Source organism: Peromyscus leucopus, chromosome 5 (genome assembly GCF_004664715.2).
Source record: "Peromyscus leucopus breed LL Stock chromosome 5, UCI_PerLeu_2.1, whole genome shotgun sequence".
Taxonomy (NCBI): Eukaryota; Metazoa; Chordata; class Mammalia; order Rodentia; family Cricetidae; genus Peromyscus; species Peromyscus leucopus.
In genome coordinates, this window is record NC_051067.1 from 105630559 (window position 1) to 105652992 (window position 22434).

The window sequence follows — 22434 nt, forward strand, 5'->3', positions numbered from 1 at the left end:
CACCCACATGGCAACTCACAACTGCCCATAACTCTAGTCCCAAGGGATACAATGCCCTCTTCTGCCCTCCATGCTCACCAGGCACACATGTACACACAGGCAAAACAAATACACTTAAAAAAGAAAAAATTACATTGAATTAAAAATGTGCATACAAGCCAGACATGGTGGCGCATGCCTGCAATCCTAGCACTCAAAAGGCTGAGGCCACTGTTCAAGGCCAGCCTGGGCTATACAGTAAGATCCTGACTCAAAAGAAGAAAAGAAAATGAAACAGGAAATTAACATCAGGGTTTAGATGTAGAATTTATTGGCTACCATAGAGCAAGAGAAAAGTCACATTTGTTCCCAAAACAAGTGCTATCATTAAGCAGAGGGGCAAGTGCTGGGACTGTCCATTTGTCAATTCTAAAGATGTCAGGACTGCTGGTACAAAGGTTCCTGCCTTTCTCGGGCTTATCCCTGTTAGACTGCAGGTACTGACGGACGGTCACCTTAGCTACTATCCCTCCTACTACACAAAGGGCCCACGAATTGGTCCAAACAGGAAGGAACAACAGCTGGACTCTTGGCCCTCTCTGTGGCCACCAGGCATACCAGGCCCCTACGGAGAGGCACACGTTCATCAGCAGCCCATCATGCTGCATTTCTCTGAGTCTGCATCCAGTCTTCTCCAGATGCACTCCACCAACTCCAGGAAGCCAAGAGCTGCAAGACTTTAAATGCCTTTGTCTGCAAGCCCTGACTGGGTCCCAATCCCACTGTCCCCCAGAGGATCCTGGCTTCCTCTTGGTCTCGACTGGTTCAAGCAGCAGCTGCACCTTCAGTGTACAGTTATGGCCCGCAAAGTGAAGGTATTTTTCTGATCCAATAGAGATGGCTTTGTGCTCTGTGGTCCAAGACATCCGCTCAGATGGACAAACACTTCAAAAGAGTTAAAGCCACCATGTCTCTCTCCCTGGGGCACAAACACTCAGTAATTCCAAGGGCCCTGTTCCTCACACAAGGACAGGAGAGAGGGATGGGGCCTACGAAGCCCAGCTGGCTGCCCTTGGCCTCACTCAGCACAGGGCAAAGTGTCCAAGTCCCAAAAGTCTTTTTTCTGACACAGAATGACAGAAACTGGCAGCAGTCTGGGAAGGGTCTTCATCCTCAATGACACTGGCACCATCCAAGGGCCAATTCGGGATTTTCCTATGGACACTGAAATCCAGATGACAAAATGGTAGAGGCTACAGCACCTTCATGCCAGGAAACACTGGGCTCAGGGCAAATAACAGATGTGTGCCAAAGACTAGTGATGTCGATCCTCCTCGAACCTTGCCTGGTAGTGAAATGTGATAGAGTCCACATACTGCCAGCTCCTCTCACAAAGACATGGGGGGCTGGAGCTCAGAACAGCAGGCCTAAACAGAAACAGCTGGGGGGGGGGAGGCAGCCCAAGCTGGGTGTCTGATGGTGCCAGCTCCCCTATGCACTGGCTATATGACCTTGAAGAGTCCCTGCACCTCTCCGAGCTTCAAATCCTTACCTATGATGGAAGACTGCTCCCTTGGCCCACTGGGTGGCCTGATGCATAGCAGCTAGACCACCAGCAGGGACACAGAGAAGGGTTCCAGCCTCAGGAAGCCACCAGGAGGGGCACCAGGGGGAATGTGTGCTGCAAGGATCTGATGACAAAAGCCATCTGTCCCAAAATGAAAAGAGCATAACAAAAATAGATCTGACCAGGTAACAGACGCTCCTGAGAGTAGATTCTTCCAAATGCTTCTAAACAGCTCATGTGGCCCTTCTGGGCTCCTCCTGACACTGTCATGTAGACTGCGGCCATGTCCAGTCCTACAGGCCATGCTTCCAATTGTCTGGAGTTAATATTCGGGCCCGGTTTTGTTCAAAGAGTTCTAACATTTTCTCCAAGTCGTGGTCAGCCTCAATCACCTAGAAATAAAACAAATAGGTCACAGGCTACACTGAGGTGACTCCACCCTCCCTGGGGCTGTACAAGAGGCTGAGGGACCAAGAAGGTCAAAACCACACAGCTCCAAGCTCCAGAACAGTCTACACTCTGAACTGAATTTTTACCAAAGAATCCATCCCATCATCCATGCCTTTTCCTTTCATTGGAACTGGGAGGCAGGAGATTGTGTTGGGAACTAAACCCAGGGACTCAAACATATAGACAAGCTCTCCGACGCTTTGCTAGGTCCCTAGCCCCCTCAGGGTTTCTCTTCACAGTGAAGGAAAACCCTCTGGAAGTTCCCACAGTGAAGATGTCCTTTGCCACAGCCTTGCCACCAGCTTCTCGGGTCTAGAATGTATATGTGGCCTACAGCCCAAGGTCATAAATAAAAACTCATCATCCCCTATTGGACATGTGACTGCCTCAAGTGGTGACTGCCTGCCTAAGGTAATTTAGGAAGAGCAAACTGAAACACAAGGCATAAGAAGGAGGACATACTGGTAGGAGGACACATCACCTCTGAGCTACAAGGAGTTACTGCAGTCAGCCCAGGAGGTCAGAGGCGGCAGCAGTGTGCCACTTCTACACCCTCGGCACCTCCTGAGGGCATCGGTGTGACACCCAAGGACAGCCACTGACATGCTCTCTGAAGACACTGAGTCACCTAACCAGGATGGCTCTGTGTCACCCACCAAAGAATAGGGACCATCATCCCCAAAGGTCCAAACTCAAACCCAGGTCCAGAGGTAGCTTGGGTACTTCTTTGTAGTGATGCTGTGTGGGTAACATGTTACTAAAATAACCAGCCTTTTCTCAAGTCTGTTCAAGTCCCTGTGAGACTGTCCAGAAATGGGGGCAGAGCTCTTTTCTGTGGCATGGGTGACAGTCTCTGAGCCTTCCTCCCCATAGGAAAGTCTCTGCTCCAGGAGGGACACTGACTTACCAGAACAGGGGCTGCAGCTGGAAAAAGGCTACCAGTGACCAGCCACTCCTCATAGAGGCGATGAATAGCACTGAGGTATTCCTGCCACGGAAACACAAAGGCTGTGGGGAGTGGGAAGGGAGAAAAGCCCGCCCACCCAGGGTCTCACAGGCCCACATGGCAGGTCAGAATTCGCAAGGACTGTTAGGATGTGACATGAACGGTCCCTGTAACAACCAGCGTGGCTGTGTGAACAGCCTGTGGTAAATAGCAGTGCACCCCCAACCACCCACTGCCCGTCCCTCGCCAAGTTTAAAAGCACGCCTCCCGACCTGGCATCTCCGATTTCTTGCCACTTCTCTATGGGAGACCCCGTTCCACCATGTGGAAGTGTACAGCTATCAATGACAGGTGTCCCAGCACTCAGCAGTCACTACACCTTCCCTCTGGCTTGTCACCAAAAGGATCGAATTCCTTACTAAACTCTCCCTGTAGACCACTCATTATAGAGACTGTCCGGCCCATAAGGACCACTCCTGTGGGGAGCACAAGGGGAAGGAGACAGATGCCCCCAAGCCACGTTACCTCCATGCACTCCCAGGCATTCAGCCCGTGTATGCAAGCTGCCCAGACCACCTCCTCCAGCAATAGTCTGCCCTCCATCCCAGAAGCTGGCCCACAAACCATGCTGCCACCTTCTTACACACCACTGGACACCCCCTGAGTGTCCTTGGCCCAACCATTAGTTCAACCCCTTGGACAATGGCTTGGAAGGACTCCAAACATGACATTTCTTGGGAACATCTGAGTTGTTGAAGAGAGCACAGACATGCCAAGCCCATCACAGCATGGCCTAAGCTCAGCTCCATGGTGCTCCATCCTCTGTCATTCCTGTCTCTGAGATTTCAAAGGACATGCCTAGAGCAGGCTTGGACCATCATGGCTGGTCCAAGGCAAAACTCAGCTGAGCTTTAGGGATTAGACAGACCTTTCAGGGCCCCCCGCCAAGCCCATCTTGAGTCCAGAGCACCATGGTGTCCCAAAAGAGCTTACCAAGCCCCTGTCTATCCTTCAAGGACAACTGTCCACATAAGGTACAGAGTCCAGTATTACCCAAACAACTGCAAGATACCAGACCCAGGACACATGTTGAGGACAGAGGAGGTGAGACCAAATCTAAAAGTGTTCACAGTGTCAAGACAATTGGGAACAAACACTGTCAATATGCTGTCCTGCAGGCTGTCACTGCAGGAGGCCTAGGGGCAAGAGAAGGGCAGTGGAGGGAAGGTCGGGAAGTGACATCACAGCTAACGACAAAGAAACTACTGTACAGAGGCTCATTTACGTCAGTCCAACGTGTGTGCATGCGTGCGTCTAAGACAAACTACTGTACAAGAGCAAAGGTACATATCCATGGTGTGCGTGTGTGCATGTGTGTGTACATGCATGTGCCCCTCTAATCATGGGAGTGCAGAAGCCTGAGTCGGGAACCACAGGAAGTAGAGCAGTCCTGGCACCCACAAGGGCTCCAAAGCCGCAGAGGAAGCTAGAGTTTGCCCTCAGTTGTACTTCCTGTTTCTTGCTACAAAAGCCCTGATGGTGACCTGGTGGGCAACGAGGGAGGGCTAGCAGGAGAGGCGGAGGTGGCTCTAGCCTCTTACCATCGGAATGATTCTCTCCTCTTCCCTGCACCTCGTCTTTAATCTCTGATAGCAGATCTCAGGAGTGGTTCGAAGATAAACTGAGATTTAAAAACACAAGCAGCTCTGACTGTTGGGCTCCCAGTGTGGAAGCAAAGACTAGGACTGCACGGGGCTGAGGTGGAGAGGCAGGCGCTCCCTGAGTGACAGCAGGAGCCTCGGCCCCCGCCTGCTCAGTCTCCCACTGGCCCCTGTGGGACCAACAGGAGTCCTGACGCTCGGCCCCCGACCCCCTTTCCACATGTCCTCAGCCCCACAGTCTCATCATGAAGCTTACAGGAATTCCATTCCTAGATGGGGTCTGGCAAGCCATTGCCATCAGCCAATGTCCAGGTTCTGTCCCTCCCACACGACACAGAAAAGCCATCAGATCAGAACAGTTCAGGGCCCTGGATGTAACTAACCCAGGGGAAGGAAGTTTAAGGAACCACGGCCAGAGTTCCTTTACAGGGAGCAGAACCCCTAAATTCTGCCTGCCTTTGGGGAACTGTGATGGAACAGGAGAGTCCCTGCCTGCTGTCTCTGCAAGGGGGAACCTCACCCCAGCTGTACCCAGAGGATCCTCCAGTAGGGGGCAGGGAGAGACTGTCTTACCTATCAGATCAACAGAGATATCAATGTTCCTGATGAGCCAATCGAAACCACTCAGACAGAATCACGTAGTCAACCTCAGGCATCTTCCCGCTGCAGTGAGAAGTCACAGGTTTTTACTAACCCATGTGCTGTGTCATTTCCCCAAAGGACCCAGGCAGGGGTAGCTTCTGTTTGGAAGGCACCACCAAGGGCACGTTACATGGTGTGGTCCACAAATGATGGCCATGTAATACCAACAAGACCCTGAGCATCTATCTGACCTTCCACCACCATGGGGCTGGCCATGGCACTGACGGATGGAGAATGCTTTTAGAATTGAACTCCAAGCAGATAAGAGCACTTTCGTCTGTCCTCTGAGCACAGAGAAATCATTCAAGTTGGGAGTGAATCAGTGAGTCATTTTCACTCCTAGAACTTGTTTCCTATGAAAATACTCATGCATGCTTGCCATACACTATTCAGCGTGAGAATGAATCTTGGTCTATCTCTGCAGCAGGACATAGCTGAAGGATGGTGTAGTAAAGTCATATGCAGAAAGACTCTGGGAAAAGATTCTGAACCTGATGCTCAATGAACACAGGAGACTAAACTGTATACATGTGCTCCAACCACATAAAAACAGCATTCGTCCATGAAATGACTAGAAAGAAATATACCATAATGTTCACAGTGCTTTTCTCTGAGCTGTAGAACTACTGACCTACAACTGTAGACTTTTTCCCTTTGCTCTTCTCAAATCTGAACACACTAGTACTCAAAACAAGAATGGGGTGTGGCACTGTTCTGTGTTTTAGATGTTAAAACTCAAAGAGCAAGACTGGGAAGGTGGCTCCGTAGGAAAGAGTGCTTGCTCTGCAAGCATGAGGGCCTGGGGACAATTTCCCATGGGCGGGGGCTGGGCATGGCCCTATGTGTCTATAAACCCAGCACTGGGGTGTAGGGACAGACAGAGTTCCCTGGCCAGCCAGTCTACCCAAAAGGCAAGCTTTGGTTCAAGAGAATATCTCAGGAGAAAAAGGCAGGAAGTGATAGAGCAGGATTCAATGTCCTCATCTGGTCTTGGTCTCCACATTTACATATAATGAGTGCATGAGGAGAGAGAGAGAGAGAGAGAGAGAGAGAGAGAGAGAGAGAGAGAGAGAGAGAGAGAGAGAGAGAGAGAGAGAGAATAAGGGGGAACAAAGAAAGAGGAGACCTGGCTTCTATTTCTGGCATTCTTGGCATCCTCTGCCCAGAGAAGACACAAACAAGACAAGAGTGGGCACAGCCAGAAAGCAACCAGGGGACTTCCAGGCCCTGGAAGAGCACCTTCCCTTTGAGTGTCCTCTACCTGCGTCATCTTGAGGAACCCAAATCTTCCTCTTCAGCAGTCTATACAAAGCTCTCAGGCTGCTCTTGGCATAATTGCACTCATTCTGCCTCCCACCCCCACCGGAAGAGGTAGGCTTCTCCTTTGGGGTGCTCTTCACTTGTTCAAGGCCTCAAAGGCAAGAACACTCTTAGAAATTTTGCTTTGAGGAGATGTAGAACCCCAATGTGTATCTGTGGGCTTTTCCAGAAATCCAAACCTTCAATTACAGATTGTAAAGCCAGGCCCCCACCCCTAGATCCTCAGCAAAGGTTCCAAGGATTCCTGGGAAAATGATCAACCCAGCACTGCCATGTCAGCCATGACTAGACCCCACCTGTGAAAGGGCTTTCCATCCCCATCGTTAGCAAGCCTTTCCCTTGGACAGATCAGGAAGTGGGGAAACACAAGTTTCTGGGCTACAGTTGATCACTACACATGCCAGTACCTACCCAACTGAGCTCTCACAGTAAGAACCAAGACAGTTCCAAGTATAGGTTAAGGATCCCACCAAACCTAATTCTACATTACATGTGGTATAGGCTACAGTTCATAGACATGTTGGTTGTAACTATTTTATCCACCATGTGAATCTGGCATGTATTCCTAAATAGCAAATAAAAGACATTCAGATAGTTATACAGAGTGATACATGCTGGTCACTGATGCCCAGACTGTTTCTTAACTGACCCAGGACACATTGACAGTTTTTTGTTTGGTTGCTTAGTTGTTTTCCCTGAGACACGGTTTCTGTGTGTAGCTCTGGCTGTCCTGGAACACACTCTGTAGACCAGGCTGGCCTCGAACTCAGAGATATGCCTGCCTCTGCCTCCCAAGTGCTGGTATTAAAGGTGTATGCCACTTTGCACAAATCTGGATCTATCTGCCTCTTTATTTAGTTTTTTGGCACCTTCTGCCTTTGGTGACTAGTTCTCATACAGCAGGATGAGATGGGAACGGAGGGCAGAAAGCTCTAAACAATCTCCTCTCTCTATAGCACCCCATTATGATAATGTGGTGCACTGGGCATGTTGGAGTTCCAAGAAGAGTGACCTTACAGGAACCCCAAACACCGTTCTTTCTCCCATTGGTTCTCTGCAACTGTGGTCCAGACACTTCTCACCACCAAAACAGAAAGTCTTTGGCTGGCAGCTGCTCCGCTCTGGGCCTGGAAATAAGCCTAGAGCCCTTTACAACAGAGAGTACAAAACCCCAACCAGCAAACCAGAGGCGACCCCTGTGACATGGAAACCACAAGCTAGGTGCAGGAAAGAGGAAATCTTGCACCATAAACCTTTGGTCCAAAGGACAACTCTCAGAGCTCAATCTTGTTCCCATGACAGAAGGCCTACTCTGCAGGGAAAGGGCCAAGGCACAGGGTTGGAGCACTCCTTGTAATACACAGTGCTGGCACAGTGGGCCTCATTCCTTACATCACAATCCTCAGCCAGAAGGCAGATGACAAATGCAGAGATTCCCAGGCCCGGCCAGCAGTGCTAAGGAGACCTGCATGTCAATGGGATGCCCAGGGAGAGGTGGGGAAGCACAGCAGACTCAGACACACAATACACAGCAGCTCAGGACCAGCAGGAGCATTGCCTCCTCAAAAATATGTGTATGAAAGAGAGGGCAGGCACCAAGGAACAAGTTGGCTGGGGGCCAAAACCATCTAACAAGCGTGAACAAGCAGTGAGCAGGGCCCTCTGTGCTTGTTCCAATTAGAGTAGTAAAGCACAGACTGTGTCTGCCCTCAAAGAGCGTATCATCCAGCTGGGGACAAGTGACAGCAAGGAAATAATCAGGTTAAGCTGAACCACATGAAACTGCCACTTTTATCTATTAAAATTAGCCAAATGTTAACAATGCAAATAAATGTCTTAAATACTACTAAGGACATCACTATTAAAAGTAGCAAGGGGCGGGCTGGGGGATGTGGCTTAGGGGTAAAATATTTGTCTGTTGTATTCAAGGACCTGGGTTTGATCCATAGCACCACACAAAAAGCAAAACCAAAGAGACTCTACCCATCCATGCCAGATGGTCAGGGAGCTGGAGAGATGTCTCAGCAGTTAGAAGCAACTGTTCTTGCAAAGGACAGATTTCGATTCCCAGCACCCACGTGCAGGCTCACAGCTGTCCACAGATCTAGTCCAAGGGGATCCGGTGCCTTGTTCTGACCTCTGTGGGCACCAGATACACACACACAAAATAAAAATAAATAAATATTTTAAAAAGAGAGAGAGAGATGGTCAGGGAGGGCTGGGGCAGACTAATAAGGACCGCTGTGGATGGGAAGGCCAGGAACACCCTGCACAAGCATCAGGACCAGCTCTCTAAGAAGTGACAGTAGCACTGGAAGCTCAAAGCAGGAAGAGGTGGTAAGAATGGGGGCCCTGATGAGGACAGGGAACCAGGCACACGGCTCTAAAAGAAAGAGCTCAGAAAGAGCTGAAACTTCAGAGTTTGGTCTGCAAGCCATTCCCTCTAAGACCCATCAAATCATCAGTAACCTAAGCATAGAAATGTAGCCCATCCCCTCCCCCGCTTGAGGCCAAAGCACTGGATGGGTCACTAGAAGCCTTCCAGGCTTCTATCTAGATGAAAGATGGAGCCCATGAGGACAGAAGCCAGCTTTGAGTGAAAAATCACAACTCAAAGAAACACTAGGTAGACTGACTACTCTAGTCATCCCAAATCTTCATCTTCCCAATAGACTTGCACTGTGCCATGGAATTCCTCTCACCTGCCAACCTGGCTCCTGTGAGCACAGGACCAGTGGAGTATCAGCAAGGGAACAACTTGAAAGTGCTCGTGTATCTCCATCGGGACTTTGGCCTATGCCACCCACAGGAGATGAAAGGCCCATGTTTGCTTCTGGTCCCAGAGGGGATAACAGGCAAGAGGAAGAGAAATGAGTTGCCTGGGTTACCCTAGCCAAGTCCATTCTAGTCTAGCCCATTCCTAGACATTTGGCTAAGCCCAGCCAAGGTAAAGGAGCCACCTGGATGACCTCCCAACTGACCTGGCAATAAAGGAAGGTGGCTACCGCTACTGGGTTTTGTGGTTATTTGTTATACAATACTATAAATCAACAGAAACTCATCAATACTGTTGGTACTCCATCAGGTGAATAGGCAAGCTCCAAAATCAGTGGTTTAGGACTGGGGAGATAGCTGTTAGTAAAGTGTCTGTGTGAGCCTGAGGACCCGAGTTCAACTCTCAGATCTCACGTAAAAAGCACAGGCATGATGGTACCTGCTTGCAATCCCAGCACTGGGAAGTAGAAACAGGCAGATCCCTGGAATACACTGGCCAGCCAGCCTAGCCTAATCAGTGATAACTAAGCCAGTGAGTGAAAGCCTGTCTCAAAAAGCAAGGCAGAGGGCTGGAGAGATGGCTCAGTGATTAAGAATATTTGTTGCTACTGCAAAGGACCTAGGTTTGGTTTCCAGCACCCACATGTGTCTCACAACTGTCTGTAACTCCAGTTTCGGGGGATCCAATACCCTTTTCTGACCAGGCACACATGTGGTACACATACATACATGTAAGCATAAAAACCACTCATATACTCATAAAATTAATCTTAAAAAAAATTAAAGCAATATAGATAATTTGAAGACCAAAACCGAGGTTGTCCTCTAGCCTACACACACACACACACACACACACACACACACACACACACACTTACACACATATACACAAAATCAGTGGTTTCACAAATAACGGACTATACAAACTACAGTACCTTCTATACAGGTTTTCTACAAAAATGTATCTTGCACTGTAAATTGACCTTTCCATCAACCGTACAGGTGACATCTAAAGGAATGGAAAAAGTGATTTACTCTCAGGTGACGAAGGGGATAAAGCCTGAAAACTTGCCCCACCCCTCTCACCCTGTCCTGTGTCCCTGCCATCTTTGCTGATCGTAAGACTGTGAGGAGAGGGTGACAGGATGGCAGACGTCAAATCAAATCCCGGTGCGTCTCCCTCCACCCTGACCGGACCTGACGGACCCATCTCAAGTTGGGAGGACGAAGGAGACAGTAAAGGCAGCGGTGGGGGGGTGGGAGGGCCGGCAGCACCGCTTTCACAGCAGAGGGGAAACTCGGCTAGGGTGTGGACGGACCAGCAAGCTGCCTGGTACTGTCCAGTTGGCACAGTCTGGTGTGTGGAACCCTGAGACGGGGAACTTGTTTACCTGAAGACCAGAGTGTCTGAAGTAGAGCCCCAGAAGGCTTGGGTTGGGAGGCATTCTGGAGGCCCAGCCTGCTAAAACTGCGAAGTTCTCTGCCCAGCAGGCAAGAGGATGACTGGATATCACCTTTCTGCAAGTCGCTCACACCCTGCATGGACCGTCGTTCCCTTCAGCTACAACACCCTTTTGGGAAGCAGGAGGAACTTTTACCCTGACACCTAGTGGACAAAGTGTGGCCCGCAGCAGCCACAGGCACATGCGAACTCAAAACCCACTCTCTGCTTACCTGTCCGCCCTCCAGGATTTCTGCGCACCCATCCTTCTTCCTATCCTTTCTGGACATCTTGCCCCTATCTTTCTTTGCCTGTCGTTTTCTGGCCCCCTCTTCAGCCATCTCTCTCCTGATGAGTCCAACCAGCTGTCTCTGCCTCCTTAGCAGGTGTCAGCCCATATCCCATAATATTCACATATCATTGAATATAATTTAGAGTGCCCACTTAGGCAAAGCAGAGCAAACCAAGGGGAAAGGTGATAACTGTAGGTGCTCTGTTCTTGATCACTTAGAGAAACATTTGTGGAAGGAAAAATTCATATTCGTCCAAAGATTTTAGTTAAGTCTGTCAATTTGAAACGATTTATATCACTAGAAGAATGGTAACTACAGCTATAGGTAACCAGACTTGGATCAAACTGATCAGCATAATGACTGTGCCAATATAAGTGGCTATAGGGGTGTCTTGCATCCTACATGGAAAGGCTATAGCTGTGCATAAAGCTTTGCCCATAGGTATCACTCATGGTCTCCCTTACCACTTTATCTCCTAAGATAATCTACCCCTGCTGATACAAGGGCCTAAGCAGCCCTGTATGTCCTGTCCTGCCCCAATACTTGATTTAAGCAGTGCTAGCCATTTGTGACCCAAGGAGAATCAGATCCTTTCAAGAATCTGAAAGCCAGACCCCACGAAGTTTTGATCAATAGTTCTCAAACACGTAGACACACAGAGCATGCATCCAGGAGCCCTGGACAGCTGGATAAGGCACAGACTGTTAGACCTCAGCCCCGGATCTTCGGACTCAGTAGATCTGGGGAGGGGCCAGGAAATGTCCAACCCTAACGTCCTCAGGTGACAAGTGCTGCTGCAGTCCAGGGAGCACTCTGGTTAAATGATGCTAAGTCTATCAGTGGTCAGATTACAAAAACGTGAGCTCAGGAGGCATCAGGACAGCCACCTGTGAGGACCTTGCTGTAGTCAGAGAAGACTGTGCAGCATGCAAGCCCAAGAGACTTCCTCATGAGACTTCCCTATCTGACAACACCCTGAACTTGAAGAATGTTTTGTTTGACAAGGTTGGAAGCGAGATCTGAACTGTACCTGAGGACGAGTGTGCTGGTCCAGCATAGTGAGCTGCACGTAAGTCTGCAGTGTGAGACCCCACCGACTGGCATTGTGGTACATTAGACCCTGCAGAACAAAAAACAAAGCACTTTGTGTCCAAATGGCAATTGCAGGCTCAGGTCTATCTGTCACTGAAAGCCATTTCAGGAAACCTACACGGGCAGGGCTGGGGCCAGAGGTGGACTCAGGACAACCTCATGGCTCTCAGAATAGGGTGGGCAGAGACAGATGTGAATAAAATATAGGAGAGTCCCCTAACAGCCAGACCATATGAGGAACAAGCACTCGGACATTTGTAGTTGACCTTGAGTTTCCCTGTGGTCTGTTCTCCATCCAGCAGCCAAACTGAGCTTGTTAATATCTCCCTCTGCTCCAAACCTTCTAGGGACTTTGCATTGTATTCAAATCAAATCCAAACCCCCATCCCGGTCATAGACACTAGAAATCCACTGCCATCCTCGTCTCTTCTTCTTCTTCCTCGGCTTCTAGCCACATACACTTCCTTAGTGTTCTGCAAACATGCCGAGCAGGACCCCATCTCAGGGCCTGCAAACCTGCCTCTTTACTCTTGCTCCAGATGTCTGCAATGCTCCCTCCCTCAGGTGTGGGCCTCTGCCCAAATGTCACCTTACCAGAGATGCATTCTCCTACCTACCCTACATTAAATAGAGGCTAGCCCTCAATCATTCTGTCACCTACACATAAAAACACTTCCTTCTCCAGCTGCTCACTAAGAATCTTTTGCTTCTCTCTCTGCAATGTGTGTTGTATTGGGGGTGGGTGGAAAGGACAGGGAAGCCCCAGTCTTATTATAAAGCCAGGATGGTCAGGAACTCAGGACTTTTCCTGCCTCGACTTTCAAGAGCGCTGAGGTCACAAGCATGTGAGACTATGCCCAGCTTCCTTTCTGCATTGTTTGGTTTTGTTTTTGTCTTGGTGTAAACTCATGACACTCAAGTGCTCAGTATTGAAGACTAAAGGCTTTCCTAATCATGGGTAAAAGGAAAAATCTTAGCAAAGTCAGAAGCTGGATGACTGCACAAACAGGTAATTTTCTGCATCAGTGACCAGCGTGGTGAGCCAACAATTGTCACACAAGCATCGGTCTTGCTCTTCCGACCAGCAGAAAGTTGTGGAAATGTAGATGATGATGATGACGCTCTTATAACGCAACTTCCTAGGACTATATTTCTGGTTTGTGAAGTGTCTCCTCTAGTCCCAGACATCTGAAAGTCCAGTTGTCTTACCTGATAACTAAGCCCTAGTTCCTCTATGGCTTCTAGAAAGTATGAATGCCGATGGACTTTCTCTGTTATACCCAAAGATGGCTGACAATCCATCTTCTTCTACATGCAGACAAGTAAAACTCCTGTCACAGCTCTGTGCAATTCTTATTCAAATACTACGAGCTTTTGTCTTATCTAGCATTCTTTCACCTGCTGTAGCTCTCTTCACAACTCCCTTCAACACCCACCACATTCCTTTTTTTTTTGGTACCTTACTTCTCTAGCACATAGCCTGTCACAATACAATGTCTAGATTCAAAGACTAAGTGTTCCCAGCCCATGGAACTAGAAACTATAGATTCTTTTTGTTGTTGTTGTATTTATTTTGTTGTTGTTTTGTTTTTACATCCCAACCAGTTTCCCCTCTTTCCCCCCAGTTCCTCTCCCCCTCCTGCCTCCTTCCCCATCCATTCTTCCTGTTTCTCTTTAGAAAAGGGCAGGCCTCCCATAGACATCAACCAGCCATGGTCTATCAAGTTGCAGTAAGACTAGGCACTCCTCTGTGTTGAGGCCGGACAAGGCAACCCATTAGGAGGAAAGGGTCCCAAAAGCAGACAACAGAGTCAGAGACAGCCCTGCCCCCACTGTTAGGAGTTCCATAAGAAGACCAAGCTACACAACTGTAACGTACAGGCAGAAGGTCTAGGTCTGTCCCACGGAGGCTTCCACCCAGGTTGTTGGTTCAGTCTCTGTGAGCCCCTATGAGCCCAGGTTAGTTGATTCTGTGGGTTTTCTTGTGGTGTCCTTGACCCCTCTGGCTCCTACAATCCTTCCTCCCCGTCTTCCGCAGGATTCTCCAAGCTCCACGTAAGATTTGGCTGTGGGTCTCTGCCTCTTTGATGACAATTCACCCACATTCACCCACCACATTCTTACATCTAAGTGTCTCTTTCGTCCCCACACTGATATTAGTGCCAGGGAACCGAGACTTTATACTGCTCAGCGTCTGGCATGCAGAGCAGTGTCTACCACACAGAAGGTATGTGATAAATACTCTCTGAATGAATGGGCAAGCAGATGCTAAAGGCTAGGCAATGCAGCTGTGCTCTAGCAAACACCAGAGAGCACAGGAGACACAGATGCCGCTGCTGCGGAACAGAGTCCAATGAACTCCAACTCCATGAGGTATTGCCAGAGGCTTGCAAGGCACTGCTAAAACCACAGCTTTCTTAGCTGAGAAACACTAAGCACCCCCATAACATGGGATGGAGCCCAGAACCAAGACCCCTTTCTTCACCCCCTCTGCTAGTGCCTGCTTTCTCTCCATCGTTTTCCAGCAGGCAGCACGAGGCTTTCTAAGTGGAGGAGGAGAAGAGGCACGCGCACATTGTGGTCCCTGCCTCCTTGGGAGGAAGATAGGCAGCTTCCGAGTAAACAGCAGGATCTATTACTAGATAATACGAAGCCCAAACCCAAGTCAGAGGCTCTTCTAGAAGCTGATGACCTAGAACTAGGTTCAAGGAAAGCTAAGCCACTTGGAATCCTTAAAGACAGCCGAAAGGAGGTTCCTGGCTTTGTGCACACCCACCGAGGCCTCTTCTTTCTTTCTTCTGACCTGCCATTCTCCTTTCTTCTGAATCAGTGTGGACAGAGTGGGTGTGCACGGGCTCTGGTCTCAGCACCACTGTTCCTAGGTACTCACAGGGAAGCTGGCAGTCTGTGCAGGAAACAGAGCACTCACCAGGGGATTGTGGCCGCGGACATTTCTCCACTTGAGCACAGGCTCCATCAACACCTGCAAGGAAAGAAAACATGCTGTAACAGCATGCCAAGTTTAGAAGACAGACAGACAGACAAGACTACTGTCTGGGTACCAAGGGTGGGCCAAACAAGCTAGGCCTCTGAAAGGCCACAGCTTCTTCTAGGTGGGGCCCTCCTGTGACTTCCAAAAATGACCTGTAAATAACTAAAAAGCAGCTCGGTCTGAAGGGGAGTGGGCTTACCAAGGCCAGCCGAGCTCTTCGTAGCTTGGAGACAAACACGGGTGGCTCTGAAGTTTCACAGCCTGAGCTGGGACCTGGCCCCGATACACACTACTGTATGGGTCAAGGCTCTCTACGGGGCAGATCCAAGAACAAGAACATAGCAGTTGACATAAAGAAGGAACTCATTAGCAAAATTGGCTCGTGTAATTATGGAGGCTAAGAACTCTGTCTTGTGACAGGTTGTCTAAAGCTGGGATTCCAGGGATACAAGGAGCACGGTTCAGTCTAGTTCCAAAGCCTGAAAACCAGGGAAGTCATTGGGGGGTAATGTTAAGTATGAGGCCTGGGGCTCAGGCTAAGTCCCAAAGTCCTAAGGCTGGAAAGCCTGGAGTTTTGATGTCCCACAGCAGGAAAAAGAGGAAGGAAATCCTTTTCTTTTTTGTTTTATCCAGGCCTATAGCCAACTATAGGTCCCCATTCACATTCCCTCCTTGGTAGGCCCACCAATTTACATACCAGTCTCCTCTGCAAACACTCTCTGAACATGTATACAAATAATGCTTCAGTAGTTCTCCAGGCACAGTACCTGCCTCCTTATTCATGAGGTGTGTTGCAAGATCCCCAGTGGATGCCTGAAGCTTCAGATACAACAAGCCTGGGACATGCCATGTTTTTTGTTTTTTCCTATGCTAGACAGATTCACATGGGACAGAATAAGATGGCATGAGGTTTCATTGGGTACATCATACTATAATGCATAATTTAATATTTATGAATTGTTTAAAACTAGAATGTTCTACTTAATATTTTTAGATGTTGGTTGACCTCAGGTAACTGAAACCACAGAAAATGAAGCCACAGCTGAGTGTGGGAGGCTGCTGTAGTCTTGAATTCACCCAAAATTAACTATCACACCATATAAATTTTATAAGTCAATTATCCTTTTGTTTCCTCTTCTCAACGGAGATAATAGTGCTTACCTCGGAGGGGTTATGCATATAAGCATGGAATCAATTAGATAATACCATAAACACTTAACATGGTTGTTGGAGCCCATTTTCAGGTTTCCTAGTGGCTTTACCCAGCAGGTCTACATAGAGAGGATGACTGGACCACGGGCCTGAGTACAGGTGTCTGAGATGGTCTGCACTTGGCTGTGCTGGGGGGAGGTCTTGTGCCCCACCCCTTGGCATTCCTTTAAATACTCTAGGGCAGACACATTCGAGGCCTAATGGATTAGGATCCAGGCCCTTTTGAAGCTATCCTGTATTTTCTATCTTTTCCTCTCCCCTCTATTCTTCTAACTAATATTTCCTGCTGCTTCTACTCAAGAACACTCTGGGGAAATGTGGGGGTGAGGGATCCACACATGGTACATTGGATGGATATTAGCTATTGCTGCTGCTACTGTTGTTAATTGGCCCTTATGTTGTGAGAACATAAGGACTTTTCAAGTTCTATTGAGAGGTTCACTACTCAAGACAAGTGCTGTGACCCTAAGACGCCCTTTTCTGGTCTGATGATTGATGAGACACATCAGCCAACACTAACAGCTAATATTAACTGCCATGAGAGGGCACAGCACCAAATCTGCAAAGAGGAAATATACCTGGAGGGAAATTGGCAAACCTCCCAAGTATCCTTGCCCAGGGGGGTCTCATAACACACAATTTCCCCAGCAACAAGTTGCCACAGCACATGCAAAAGGCTGTCTACCAGGGAAGCTGACCTAGTAGACCTGGGAGTTCAGGGACGTCAGAGGTGCACAGGCTATCACTGCCTGGAACCTGCCAAACCCTCAGGCCTCCAAGAAGCAAGCAGTTGTTCAGGACAGTCCATACTGTTTGCATCCAGGCACAGAAAGCTTCCCTTCTGAGGCAGGAATGGTGGGAATCCTCCCTCGACCTCTGCTTCCATGTGCTGGCCAACCTTTCGGGCAGACCTCTAAGCAGCTGTCCGGGGCCTGCGATGTCAACTCTTCTCTGCACAGCAGACACAAACAAGACCAGGGCTGGAAAGTGGTTCTTATCTTAGCAAACCACATATATCTTTAATAGAAGTAAACTCAAGGAGGGAGGGAAGAAGGAAAGAAGGGAGGGGAGGAGGGAAGCAGCAGTCAGAAAATCTGCAATACGGCTTCACCATCCCTAATCTGACATCCAAGACGCTTCGACTTCCCAGCAGACATTATGCCACAGACAGAAAAGTCCATACTTAGACCTCACACGACAGATCAGTCAAACACACAAAATACTGGTCCGGGCTACTGAAATTACCTTCAGGTCATGTGCATAAAGTACACACATAAATGAATGTCCTGTTTAGACTTGGGTCTCATCTCTAAGATCATTACATATTATATCAAATATTCTAAAATCTGAAAAACAATCCAAATCTGAAACACTTCTGATCCCAAGCATTTCAGACAAGAGACACTAAATCTATAACAAAAGAGCCACAGAGATACAAGACACCAAGACCTAGAACAGAGAACGAGGGTCACACCATAGAGAGAAGTGATTCTTAAACATCTATGAAGTTATTCTTAGTGGCTGAATTTTAAATTAACTAGAAATACATAACCAGCTGCGCACAGTGCTACTCACCTGCTGAGACACTGATACCTCAGAGCAAAGCTCAGCAGCCTGCCTTCTCTACTCTCACACATATATTCTTCCTAACCAGACTATGGGGAGATCTGTACATGCACCACCCAACACAGGGGCCACAAACCACATACAACCATTATGACCTTGGAATTCGACCACAGATGTTCCTCTATTTACAATGGGGCTATGTCCTCACTTGAAAATAGAGCAAGTTGAAAATGCATTAAATATACTAATCTACTGGGTATCACAGTATACTTTCTACTGGATGTATACTGCTTTGGCAGCACTGTATATTCAAAAAAAAAAAAATCCTAGGTTGAAAAATTATGACTTGAGGACTATCTGAGGTCCAAATTGAGAATGCTGTAAGTGTTAAATAAATGTCCAATCCCAAGGATTTAGTATGAAACACAGAATGTAAACAGTTCATTTATCACTTTAATACTGACTTCATATTGACACACTAATATCTGGGATGTCTCAAAGCGCTCCTCTTGCTTCACTCCGTGAGGCTTTTAAAAATACTAGATCACACGAGTGGACGGCACTGGGGGCTGGCATCATCCTTCTGTTGGACAGGGCTATCTGTGCCTTGCATAACTTATTCCACTCAGGCATTTCAGGTTCCTTCAAACCCAGTGTGAGTGCCATACCTCGACGTCTGTTGTGTTGGAGAAGAATTCCAGGCATGTTGTCTTCCCACTTGCAATATTGCCTTCAACACAAACCTGGCAGAGGACAGATGTACGTTAGGGATAGAAATCAAGCATCCGGAGAAACACGAGGGAAAAACTAGGTTAGGGTCAACAGCCTACTTGGTTCAGTCTAGGAGTTTGAGTGGCAAGCCAAAACCCTGCCTCGGGAATCCCCCAAGGTCCCACTTAGCAGTAACAGAAAAAGCATCCCCCGTCCTGCCCCCTACTGACAAACCCGGGTGATGCACCCACACCAGATCCAGTCCCTCTTTTTGTTAACAAGCTGGGGGTCAAACCCAGAGCCTCATACATCCCAATCGAGTTGTCTACCACTGAACTTCATGCTCAGCCCAATCCAACACCCCGTCCCCTTATGTCACCTGAACCCACACACAGCTTGTCTGCCCTGTCTAGTTCTGAGCCCTTCCCTAGTTCTACCCTTCAGATTGCCATGTATCAGCTATAAAAAGTGACTCTTTAACCTGAGTCTATCGATGGCTTTGAGGTTGAAGAGCACATGTATGCTGTCTAGGATCCAACTCGCTGACTACGGAGAAGCTCTCAGTCCCTGACTGGTGTTAGCAAAGGAGAGGAGGGAAAAAAGCAGCAGAGACTTTTGCCACAGGTGGGTAGCCTCTGCCACCCTGGGCAACCTCCCCAGAATCTGGGAAGTTTCACAGAAAAGAAAACTGAAACTCACAGAAGGGGTTCAACAAGGGAAACCAGACTGAACGTACACCCTCGGCATGATGGCTGCCACCTGGGGAGGCATGCCCAACCATTCTAAGGCTCAGCCTGGCACCCCAGGTGATAGATACACCGAGTGGTTTGGGTTCCAGCAGATCACAAGAGATGCACAGTTCAGCATAAGACAAACTGGTCCTTAAGAACACTCTTACACATCCTCTGGGTCACACGGAGAAGTACTCTATCACACAGTGGCCTGTTGCTTCACACCAGGGCTGGAGGTATCCACAGCTATGTGGTGACCTGCCGGGGCAGTAATCCAGGCAGGTGGGTGGAATTCACACCCAGGCCCAACAGGCCCCTTCTCAGGACCTCAGGCAGCACCTGTCACATTCTACATTATAACACCTGTCACAACTGGCCACCACACCCAGTGTAAAACTCTCCCTAGCAAGTACACTGTTGATTGGCAGCAAAGGTCTCCAGAAATGGACAATGACACTTCCCACAGATGCCAGGCCACCCTCTAATCCCAGAGTCAGTTCGTACCTTTAGGACCCAGAGTAAATACAAAATAAACCCAAGGGAGTAAGTGAAAGGCAACCAGAAACCCCACAGGGCATTACTGGGCCTTTTGTTGCTGCTCTTCCCTGAAAACAACTTTTCCTCTCCCCTGGATACAGAAAAGGAACTCAAGATGGACGTCACTCTACATCTGATAATTCTCTACTGCTCACTACAATGACTTCAATACTATTCAAAGACAGTTAAAAAACACTTAACCTATTCCCACCCGAAAATCCTGAAGAGATTCACTGGCCAGTGAATCCCTGGGATTTTTCCTGCCCCTGCATCCCAGCACTGGAATGACAGACACCTACATTGCTTTTAATGAAAGGGCTGGGGAACCACACTCAGGGCCCCATGCTTAGGCAACAAGCACTTTTTCCACTGAGCCCCACCCCACCCCCAGCCTCTGCCTGGTTTCCAGATGGGGTTTCTTTGTGCAGCCCTGACTGTTCTGGAACTCCCTCTGTAGATCAGGCTAGCCTTGAATTCACAAAGATCCTCCCTCCTCTGTCTCCCCAGTGCTGTGATTAAAGGCATGAGCCACCACAGCCTGTGCCTGGGTCCTTTTTTTTAGTTTTTCAAGACAGGGTTTCTCTTTTGTGCCTTTCCTGGGACTTGCTTTGGAGACCAGGCTGGGCTCTAACTCACAGAGATCCACCTATCTCTGCCTCCCCAGTGCTGGGATTCAAGGCATGCGCCACCACTACCCAGTTAGGGATTTAGCTCAGTGGTAGAGCGCTTGCCTAGCAAGTGCAAGGCCCTGGGTTTGGTCCTCAGCTCTGGGGGGAAAAAAAAGAAAAAGCCTGGGTCCTTCTTACAGTGATGTCTAAAAAATATTTGATGAGGGGTGTATGCCCACAGAAGAAATTTAAGTCACCACACAGAAAGCATCACCCATAATTTCAATTCAAAGATAAACACCATTACCTTTTGGCCAGTTTCCCCATGTACATTTCTCATCTGAGTCTTTCAACTGCTTGCTGAAGGCCTACTATGTGTCTAGCACTTTATATGCAAAACTTAGTCCCAACCTCCCCAGTGCTCACACACGCACACAAAAAATAAAGTGATAAGAAAGAAACAGGGGGTTAAAAAAACGGAAGGGTGTGCTGTCAAAGTACACAGGCTGCTTAGCCCTAAGTCCTGAGCCTGTGCCACACTCCACTTTCCTCCGGAGGCAGAGTTCAGTCTCCATTATAACTGACACGGATGAGAATCTACCCCACATCTTTCTCTGGTGCTGAGAATGGGATTCACCTTGTGCTTGCTAAGCGCACCCTACCAACTCTCATTTTCACGTTTTATTTAGAGATAGGTATCATCTCGTAGTTGCTTTTTTTCACTGTGTGCACATATTGCTTCACTCTCCGGCTCAAAGAAAATGAAATTATTCTACAGTGGAGAATACATGCAAAGAGGAACTTACCACTGCTTTTTTCTCTTTATCATTTTCTCTATCTTTATCTAAAAAAGAAAGGAAGTTGATGTTTCAATTATTCACTCTTCTCTGTGCTAATCGGATAAATAACCACCACGCAAACAGTCATTTTTATGCTTGCTTCTTGACTTTAAAAATGTTTACTATTCTCGGGACCCTCTATGGTTGGGTCTTGCATGTGACACTGTCTGATGTCTGCCTGGATCCAGGTCCATTTGTGCATGCTTACTTTCCTTCGCTTGGTATATTCTACTTCGTTTTCACCTGTATTGTGTGCTTAGGATCTTCACAGTGGACAATAAGGAATGACCTGCACTCAAGAGATTCCAAAGGGCGGCCGGTGGGCTTGGGCTTAGGGCTGGGACGCAGGCCGTCTGTTTTCTAGGCCAAGGCTGGCAACACTGCCAACCCCTGGCAGCAGGCGGAGACCAATGCTCCATTTGGGAAGAGGAGGATCCCCACTGCCAGCAAGAGTAAGAGAAAGTAAGAAGCCTGAACCACTGAGAGAGCTGGTTAAATGCAGCTCCCGCCCCATTTTCTCCTAAGGCCTTAAGAATCTGACCAGGAAACGGGAAGAGAAGCCGTGCTTGAGCCCCAAGTGCGGGTCCTCACAATTCCTTAGGGCCTCGGAGAAGTCCGGCGACTTGCAAGGGAGGAGGAGGGGACCAGCGCGACCCCTACGAAGTGGCACAAAAGTACTAGTTACCCGGAGGCAAGGCGCGGTGAGATGCCCACAGCGGTCCGGTGCCCGAAATGAGGCTCCCAGGACTTCCGGGGCTTACGCTACGAAGAGATCTGGAAGCCCAGCTACATAGCGGCCGCAGCAGCATAGCCCCAAATTGATGTGCTAGCCCGACTTCCTTCCGGTGGGCTCTGGAGCCCCGCCCCACCCCTCTCCCGGCCCCGCCCCTTAAAGGGTCCTCGCGTATTTCTCCCTCTAGGACCCACCGAAGAGATTCAAAGTGAGGATTACAGTTTACAGACGGTAGAACGCACCCCTTATCTAACTAAACTTAGGGAATGGGTGGATAATAATGCCGGGAGCTGATTAGTTCATTAACATATCAGATTACTTCCTTAACTGCCTGCTCCA

The 22434-nt window shown here is 48.6% G+C and overlaps 1 protein-coding gene across 1 annotated transcript; it reads right to left on the reverse strand.

The window, feature by feature from the left end:
• Positions 1-287: 287 nt before the first annotated feature.
• Positions 288-22202, reverse strand: Tk2 (thymidine kinase 2). Its single transcript, XM_028884366.2, is given in 11 exon segments — positions 288-1938; positions 2904-2984; positions 4544-4623; positions 5177-5222; positions 5224-5266; positions 10276-10349; positions 12105-12194; positions 15096-15149; positions 18605-18679; positions 21330-21367; positions 22048-22202. Coding segments are annotated over 11 exon segments (804 nt in total). The 5' UTR covers positions 22172-22202; the 3' UTR covers positions 288-1839.
• Between the last annotated feature and the right edge of the window lie 232 nt (positions 22203-22434).